The following is a 9,487-nucleotide window of genomic DNA, read 5'->3' as shown; positions in this document are numbered from 1 at the left end:
TAAAAAAAACCGTTTTGAAAAACAGGAAGAAACGAGCCTTAAAAAAAAAGGGGGGGGGGGGGAAAAGGAGAAAAATCAACAAATCCAACTGGTACGTTTGAAAATGTATGAGCTTTCATTGACTTCACAGATCGTCTTAGCTCTGCACCGTGGCTGGTCTTTACCTGGGATGTTTCCGAAGTCCCTATAAATGCGGAAGTCTGTGTCAGAGGGAATGACGCCGCTCTGAAAAACCTCCTGGCCGACCACCGAGGCGAAGGGGTGTTTGGCCGCATGAACGTAAGCCTGGACGAGCCACGGGTTCTCCGGCCCTGACGGTGACAACGACACAAGAAACCCAAGATCGTCTGTTTTTATTGCGTCAATTATTGGGGATCCACTTTGCTACTCTAATACGGCAAAAAATTATAGTAAATTTAAATTTAATATAAATTTGCTTTCTCATCATTTTAGACCTTGAATAACTAAACATGTGGCAGACTTGCTGCAAACGAGTTTAAATCATAATGGCGCCTGGGAAGAGTTTTCACAACCCTGAACTTTTTCATATGTTGTCAGAATGTAACCACCAACTGCAATGTATTGTAATCGTTTGTGTTTGTAAAAAATAAAATAAGACATGGATGACGAGGAAGCTTAGGGAAAACTATGTATTTTTGAACATTTGTGGCACATTTGTGCTAAATCAAACCCATTACCATCAATCGCTTTCAGAGTCACCTAATTAGTGAATAGGGTTCACCTGTGTGTAATTTCGTCCTCGACTCTGCTAAAGGAAAGCCAGACGGCATGATCCTGCCACCGCCGTGATGCGTTCAGGGTGACGTTCAGTCCCAAACTTTTCTACAACTTTCTCTCTGGTCAATCTGCTGCGTTCCTCGTTCTTCACGATGCTGTTTGTTCGTTTGTTTTTTTTTTTTGTTCTCCTGCAAAACCTCCGAGGTTCACAGAACGGATAGATTTACACTGAGATTAAATTACACACAGGTTTACTCTTCACAGACCAGGCGACTCCTGGAGGCGTCTGGTTCCACTGGATTTCATTTAAAGGTGTCAGAGGAAAGTGGGATTTTTTTTTATATATACTATAAAAGTATGTGCTGCCTCATATTTTTAAATGAAACTTTTATAAAATACATTAAGGCTTGTAGCTCTAAAGGGACACAATATGGAAAAGTGCAGAGAAAAGAAAACATTTTGAAATGTTAGAATAAAGGTTGTATTTGTGTAATTAATTAGAATTACACAATTCTACAGATTAGATGCTGTAGAAATGTGCAAAGAAAAAAAACTGCAAAATAGACTACAAACTTTTCACCTTCTGTGGGAAAAACAAAAGAGCAGCAAAAATACACGCATGTACATTTCAAACACTTCATAAACTGGAAGAACATCATGAGTTTCTTAAGTATGAATCTTTCCATACCTGTCTGGAAAACGACTTCCTTGCCGCCAACGCCTGCAGCCTCCAAGTTAATGAAAGCACGAACTTGCTTGGCCCAGGGATGCTGGGTAATAAAACCATGACTGGCCTGAGATAAAATAATTTAGAAGAGGGAGAGATAGAGATAACTGAGGCGAGGAAGACGCAACACGGCCAAATAGCTTAGAGTCGGTGCCACTCGTGTTGATCGTTTTTCACCTGCAGGACATTTTCCTCGGCTCCGTTGAAGAGGAAGACTACGCCGTGGTGGAGAGGAGTGGACTGGTTGGCCAGAGCGTGGAGGACTTCCAGCATCACAGCGCAGCTCACCGCATCGTCACTGGCGCCTGAAACCAAAAGACGAGCTCATGTACCGCGGGAACAAAAACAGCTAGGCAAATGTTTACACCAGAAAACAAATGCAGGACGCCCTTCTTAAAAAACAAACAAACAAACAAACAAAAAAAACAGGGATGCAACTGTATATCATGCAAATAACTTGTTTGACAAGAGACAACAAAGATGGGAGGCGATAACTGAGACAAAGACACGGCCAGAACAAGTTCAGCTGAAACATACGTTGTGCGTCGTCATCAGGAAACAGAGGAATCAGAGTCAGAGCAGGAAGAAAGGGAAGCAGCATGTGACAAGAGCGTGTGATTCAGACAGATTAGACCGACTGACGGCAAGGAACAAGAGTTAAGAAATAAAAGGGGGGAAAAAAGTGAAGTAAAGACCAGGAGCATCATGCGCTCCGGCTTTCTAGAGTGAATCTGTGTGTTAGGAGGTGGGGGGCAGGGTGAAGCTGGCTGATCGAATGTCTGTCCTGCTTTCTGCTCCTGCTGCTAATTTACTGCTCCTCATTCCAGAGAAGCTCTGCGCTCCACTACACAGACACATAAAACGGCGTAGTAGACGGTTCACGTGCGTGCGCTGGCTCTTTGTTCATCTCTATTATTATTATTATTATTATTATTATTATTAGAAATCCCAGGGGATCAGATTTTTGTGAACTGTATGTTCCTGATGTATATTTATTTTTCTGGCCCACACCTATTGGATGTATTTTTTTCACACACACACCCCCCGCCCCCACCAGCGAAGTTGGGTGTGATCTAAGAAACTATTGTTTCTCCAACTTGCTCAGAGGGTGTGGAGGGAAAACTTACTGCAGACTTCCTGCCTGGTAACACCTCGATTTCTCTACACGCTCAGAGAAAGGAGTAAGGTTTTCTGATTAGGTGAACATACATACGTCCATCGTCTTTACCTGCTTATCAAGGGGGTTAGTGGAGAGGAGGCTACAGTGTCTATCTCCAGCAGAAATGGAAGATGATTGCTCTAAATTTGGGTGATCCATATATGGTCTGTGCACAAAGATAGTAGAGGGGGATTCTTTTTTTTTTATCCCATGCATTGAGTCTAAATAACTATAAATAATCTGTCCTAGTAGTATTTGGCCTTTTTCAGTAAAAAAAAAAAGAAAAAAAAAGAGATGCATACCAAAAGTGCTTGGGCATAAGGCGTGTGCAGCTGTAGCTCAGTGCTAACATGTAAACACAGGGGTTAGTTTGGAGGCTAACAGCAAGTTTGTAACCTAGAAGTCTTTTTATTTAAGAGTCAACAAGCAACTTTTGCTGCAAACTATCATTAAATAATAGATAGGCCTGTCTTAATAGCAAATTTTACTGGATGATAAATTGTCCTAGACATTATTGCAATAAAATATAATGTTGTTTTGGGACCATTTCCAAGTAACATTCTGATAATGCAAGTACACCCTCTCAAAGATCAATAAAAAAAAAAAAAAAAAGAATATTTAATACCGGAACTGGGAGACATTTTAGATGTCCAAAACAAACAAACAACTGAAACGACAAATAAAATGGATACTCAAGTCTCTGTGCACAAAACCGCCCTTGAAAAAATGGGCCAGTTGAAACTAATGCGCCAGACTGAAGCCCTTTGTCGTCCAGCTTTTGGCAGAAAGAGGGAGAGAAACGAGAAAAACAATCAATCATTCAAATAGAAAGCATCAAGCCTGTTTAAAGTTATCATGCAGCTGTGCGATTAATTGATTTATCGCTTACTGCAACAAGCATAATAACACACAAATAGAGATTTGGATATGTGCGGTTTATTGATGTTTTTATCAGTTTAGATGTTTACATCAAAATGAAAAAATAAAAAAATACTAATAATTTCAGAAATTTTTGCTCTATCACTCATTCCCAACCCTGGTCTTCACATCCCTATTTAAGATGACAGCATAAGAAAACTCCTCCTTAATCTTTAGGCGTGTCTCGTTAATCAACGGACGTTTTTTAAACACACATTAGTCTCGCCACGTAGAAGTGCGTCGGGACAGGACGGATTACTGAGCTGCGGTTTTCTAACACCCCGACGGTTCTCAATAGATCAGGTTTAAAGGGATCAGCAGGGAACCGCACCTGTCCTGTGTTTAGCAGAAAGTAAAAGATGTGTATATATTTTTTTTTTTTTGATGCGTGTCTGACTGCGCTGACCGGCTAACGAGTTTGTACCTGGGCTGTTGGCCACAGTGTCAAAGTGACAGTTGGCGAGCATGAGGTGCTGGGCTCCACGCTTGGGCTCCAGCTTCACTGCGATGTTGCTGATGCGGTCGTAGAAACTCGTGAAGCCTCCTAGGAAGTCGATGGAGAAGGAGCCGGTGGGGCGCTGGACGTCCACGGTGACCCGGTGAGGCCCCGCCGCCGTCCTCGCCCGGATGTCCTCTATCTGCTCCAACAGGTAGCCCACCGTCAGGACCTCGTTCTCCTGGCTGCCGACGGGCCGAGGGCCGACGCTGGTGATCTGCTCCAAGTGTCGCCTAAAATAAAAGAGGAACAAGAGAAGAGAGAGGTCACCATCAGGCATGGGAGGTCAAACCACTGCTCAGCTTACTGAAATAGTGGCAGACACATCCAGTGTGTGTTTGTAGCATAAACAACCAGAAGCAAACCTTGTAATCCAAGCTGTGTCTGACTCAACATTGTGCATCACGACAGAAAAAAAAAAACATCCTAGAAACTGTGGAAGTATCTCTTCACTCGCTATGAACTGAACAGTTAACTGATTTGTGTTCATCTCCATGATACACTGTGAAACAGAGGCTCCCATCGTAAAAACAACTGGTTTTTAAATTAAAGTTAAAAAAAAAAAAACGATTACCTGTGCTACATCCCGGTTCGCTTCAATCTGATTGTGGCGATCCAAAGTAGTAACGCTAAAATGTTCGTACGTACAAGGAAAAGAAAAACCTGATGTTCCTGCTTATATTTTTGCCTAAACAAATAATTGTGGCTCTGCCCACGCCGGTAGAAATCCTCCCCAGATACAAGTCAGTTCATTTGCTGCACCTAACAAATAAACCTCCCTCATCAAACCGTGGGAAGTGAAATGCCGTATTTTGTCGTTTTCTACAAACAAAGCGTCGGACGTTGATGTTACAGTTGGTGCTTTCAGCCTTTTAACAGTCTGAATTATATAAACCGGGACTTCCAGATCGCAGACAAAGAAGCTCATAGCTCTAAATCACTTCACATGCAGCACTAATATATGCAGCGAGCAGCTAAATGATGGCAAATCCTTCTGCCCAGCACTTTTTAAAAAGCTCAACCCCGGCCCTGCTGACCTCAGATTTTGTGCCATAATCCCTGCAGCCCACACCCCACCCCTTCTACATGGGGACTGAAAATCTGCACAGAGAGGCACTCTGATCCTTTAATGTGAAAAATGTCGCAGCTGCTTTTAATAATCGAGATGTTTAGCATGTCTTTAAACAGCCCGCCTGTTTTGTTGAACTGAAACAAAAGCCAACAGCTGAGACATTCAGATAGGCCCTACGGTGCTTTACAAAAGTATTCAGAATCCTTTAACTGAAATGATTAATCGCGATGAATCAGTTACTGGAATATAATGACTCAAAATAGGCCATTTACAAAAAATAAAAAATAAAATAAAATAGCAGTAATTAAGCCAAATCTACACAAAATATATGTACACTTTGCATTTAACATAAAAACACCTCAGCCTGCAAATATGTTTGAGTCAAAACTCCTCAAGTGGAAAAGTTTTAGCTTCACCCTAAAGTCACTAAAGGAATGCTATGCTGTTGTATTTCAGGCAGTAAAATTTTTTATATTCTTACTTAAAACAGGAATTTGATTTTTTTTTTTTATTTGTATCATTTAATATGTTTCTAATGTTGCATAAAAAAAGTCTTAAGTGGTTAAAAGAAAAATTTGTAGAATGTTTTGGATCCGATTAATCGATTAATCATCAGAAGAATATAATATAAAGTAATCGTTAGTTGCAGTCCACAAACTTCAGCATGACTTATTGGGATTTGCTGTACTATTAGTACTACTAACAGAGTAGCACGTCATTATGGAGTGGGATAAATGGGACACAGCGCTACATTTGTATTCAGGCCTCCCTTAGTAGAAACAAAATTCGGCGCAGCAGCAAATCTTTCAGCGTACGTCTCTTCCAAGGTTGCATATCTACAAAATAGCAGTCAGATGATGGGGAGAGCATCTGTGAATATAATTTTTAGGTCTTACAGCAGATTTTTTTTTTTATAAAAAAAAAAAAAAAAAGGATTTCAGTCTGGACTTTAAATGGACCCTTCTGCCACATAAATTTGTTTTAATCCAAACTCTTCATTCGTAGCTCTGGCTGTGTTTGTCCTGCTTTGAAGCCACCGCAGTCTCAGTTTTCTTGAAGTCAGTGTTCTTTAAGGAATGCCCCGTTCTCAGCTCCATCCGTCTTCTGTCAAGTTTGACAAGATTTCCTGCACCTGGCTGCCGCAGTAAATCATCCACACAGCATGATCCCACCACCGTCATGCTGGTGATGGGGGAAGTGTGCTCAGAGTTACTTTTCCTCTCTGCATAACCTTTGTCCGCATTTGCTGGGTCTCCTATGAGGCTTGTGGCGACATTCAAACAGGATTTGCTGCCTATTTCTTTATTCAGTTGCTGTTTTCCTTTGCCATAAACCCAGATTCTTCTGAAAAATAAATGTCTTGTCAAAATAGTCCCTCATCTAAAGCAGTGAAACTGAGCAGCTCCTCCAGATACTGTGAGCCTCTTTGCAGTTGTGACAAGCTCTTCCGATTTCTGATTAAAAGTGATTTTCAAAATGCTGCTAGTTAAACCACAATTTATCCATTGGTATTACAATAAAGTGGGAGGACCAGACACTAATGTATGAAGCACTCTCCAGGTTTTGTTTGTAATAATACCAGTAATAGCAAAAGGTTTTGTGATACTTTCATGCATCATTTTTCTTATTTCGAAATTATGCACTACTCTTTACCAACAAAATACAATAAACACATTAGATATGCAGGTGCATTGCAAGAGAAAATGATATGGACGCCTTTGCAAGGCTTCATGTGTGCTCACGTTTAAGTTACACTGTTTACTATTAATTAAATAAGCTGCATGCAAATAATATGACTTTTAAATTACCGTTTCTTTGCAGTTGCTAAATATTTGATGTTTACCAACGATTTGCAACGCCACCTATAATATTTCACTCCTATTACTTGCAAAAATACTTCATTCTTATATGACCAATCTTTGGGTATATCTGACAGATGCAATTAAAGGGTTGTTTCATCATTTTTCTACCCCGTCCGAAGCCCTTTTACCCTGTAAACACCTTTCCTCTCCTTCCTCTGCAGCGATCAGGTAAAGGTGGGCCCGGAAGAGAGGATCAGCAGCACTTTCTGAGGTGGGTCTTTTAACTCGGACAAGAGGAAATGTTAGCTTTATTCAAGCATAAATATGACCTGGAATAAGCAGCAAAACACACCTTGCTCTCTCCGCGTTAAACTCTCCGCTCGGCTTCCCGATGACAAGCTGCTGCAGCGACAGATGAACAAGTCCCCACAGCAGCAAAACAAACCCAGAGAGCAGCGCAGCCGCCAGTCCTTCCCGCAGTAAGAACAGCCTCACTTCGGGCTTCCTCTTCGGGTCGCCGCTGTAGCCGTTATCCTCGCAGTTCCGGCCACAGGCTCCGTCTCCGTCCTCCGCGCCGTAGCGCGGAGTCCCGGAGGGTTTTATTCTCCGGACGGCCGTGTCGCTTTCCATTTTTTCAGCCAGCCGTTCATCTGCAGCGCACCGAAATGATTTTGCTCGGACGACCGACGGATCGCAGTGTGGGACAAACCGAACGGAGGGGGAGGGCGGTGCAAGAATGAGCATCAAAAAAGAGGCAAATAGTGCACTACTCCTACTGTACGAGGGAGATAACAATAAAAGGCTAAACACTATCAAGTTCTGGCAAATGTTAAGATATTAGACATCTCACTTTCGCGTAAAATCGCTACTTGGTGTTCTGTATAAAACATAAAAACACATAATTCCACAGTGGGGAAGGTGTGTTAGTTTTCTACCACAAATTTGGTTAGATAATTTTGACCTCTTCAAAGTTTGGCATATAATATCTTAAAACCTAACTCTGCTTTTAACTTCTGCAACTTTATCCCTAACCTTTCTGTTTTGTTTCTTGATCTTCATGTTAATGTTTCCTGTCTTGTTTTCTAACAAACTTCTGAGGCCTTCACATGAAAGCTGTGTTTATTCTGAGATTCATTTATGCGCAAATGGGCTCTGTGTGCAAATGAGTTGAATTGTGAAAGCAGTTTGGTTAAAGTACACTTCAATTAAATGTAACAATGTAAAATGAGACAAATATCCATAGGAATGCAAATCATATTTTCATATTTTCAAAAAAATGCCCTTATATGTCACAGATATGAGCTACTTTGTTCAATTCTATTCTTCTAAATACAAATAAAAAAGATTGAAGTTTGTTTTTGTAAAGTGACAAAATGTGAACAGACAAGGAATTTGATTTTATGACAGAAGCCTGTGGGAATTTACAGTGCTTTGCAGTTTGTTGCATAATGTAACAGATTTGCAAAGTGGCTCCATTACTGAACTGGAGTCATGGGAAAAAGGCAAACTCTCATAAGGAGTAAAAAGGGGAAGATTAAAAAGCTACAATTTATCTTGGTCTTGTGGATGACCACATAGACTTCACAAAGGACACAAAAAAATGAAACAGTGAAATTCTAAGAAAACCCCCCCACTGCATTTAAAACATTGATTAACTAACAGTGGAAGATAAAATACAAAAAAAAGGTAAAGATAAATTTAATTTTATTCATATAGCACATTTTCAGCAACAAGGCAATACAAACTGCTTTGTTGGTCAGTAATAATTAAACACCAAAACAAATCTATATAAAATTACAAAACCCACTTAACAAAAAGGACACTGTTACACTCTCAAAAATACAAAATACTAGTTAATGTATTTTTCTTTCTATTCAAAAAAGAAACATGGGGGGAAACGTAGGTTTCCAAAATGCACCTGTATGTGTGTAAGAATGCTACCATGTTCATATTTTTTGGGCGACAGAGAAATGTGTCCGAACCAACATGGCTCATTAGCTTATTCACTATGAAGCATAGTTGTGGTAGGCTCGTGCTGTGCGGATTTACACAATTAAGTTTTCAGTAATCACAAATTTAAGGGCAAATTAAATGGTCCTACAATTACTGACCAACTTAATCCAAAATTAAATTAAGGACTTGAGACTGTGACGTGAGTGCAGTGGATCAACTTTTATTATTAAGTAAAACGTTCTTGTCACTTTTAGATTATTTTTCTTTTTAACGCCCCCTGGTTAACAGCTGCTAACAAAGCTAACCTCATAAACATAAAGATATTGTTGTAAATACGACAACAATATAGAGTAACGGCATCTATGATATTGGGTGTTTTCTTTACGGTTTCTTTAGTACTTTTAGAAACAGTTCGGGGCAAAACTGTATTCTTATGAGAACTTAGTCACGTAAAGTAGCTTTACTTGCCGACCTTTGAGTTAGCATGCTAGTAGTAGCTAACGGATCAGTTTTTTTTTTAAATAAAGTCAGAGTTGTGTATACGTACTCTACTTCCTCTTTCAAAATAAAAGTTTCTGGTTAAATAATTGCAAACGTATCAGAATTTTTTTTATGTGGTTAA

General features: G+C 40.2%; 1 protein-coding gene across 2 annotated transcripts in view; it reads right to left on the bottom strand.

The window, feature by feature from the left end:
• Positions 1–7,619, bottom strand: part of ermp1 (endoplasmic reticulum metallopeptidase 1) — a 21,254-nt gene extending 13,635 nt beyond the window's left edge. The window contains exons 1-5 of one of the 2 annotated variants that reach the window (XM_015027545.1): positions 7,265–7,619; positions 3,967–4,271; positions 1,643–1,770; positions 1,427–1,532; positions 165–311 (exon numbers count right to left, since the gene is read on the bottom strand). In XM_015027545.1, coding sequence (XP_014883031.1) covers positions 165–311; positions 1,427–1,532; positions 1,643–1,770; positions 3,967–4,271; positions 7,265–7,542 — 964 coding nt within the window. In that variant the 5' untranslated portion in view covers positions 7,543–7,619. Of the gene's footprint in view, positions 1–164; positions 312–1,426; positions 1,533–1,642; positions 1,771–2,002; positions 3,283–3,966; positions 4,272–7,264 lie in introns of those variants that run through there. The other variant, XM_015027548.1, reaches the window with a different exon arrangement.
• Between the last annotated feature and the right edge of the window lie 1,868 nt (positions 7,620–9,487).

Source organism: Poecilia latipinna, unplaced genomic scaffold (assembly GCF_001443285.1).
Source record: "Poecilia latipinna isolate Pla-1442-1.1 unplaced genomic scaffold, P_latipinna-1.0 Scaffold103, whole genome shotgun sequence".
In the NCBI taxonomy this organism is placed as follows: Eukaryota; Metazoa; Chordata; class Actinopteri; order Cyprinodontiformes; family Poeciliidae; genus Poecilia; species Poecilia latipinna.
This window is presented reverse-complemented; position numbering and strand designations above follow the sequence as displayed.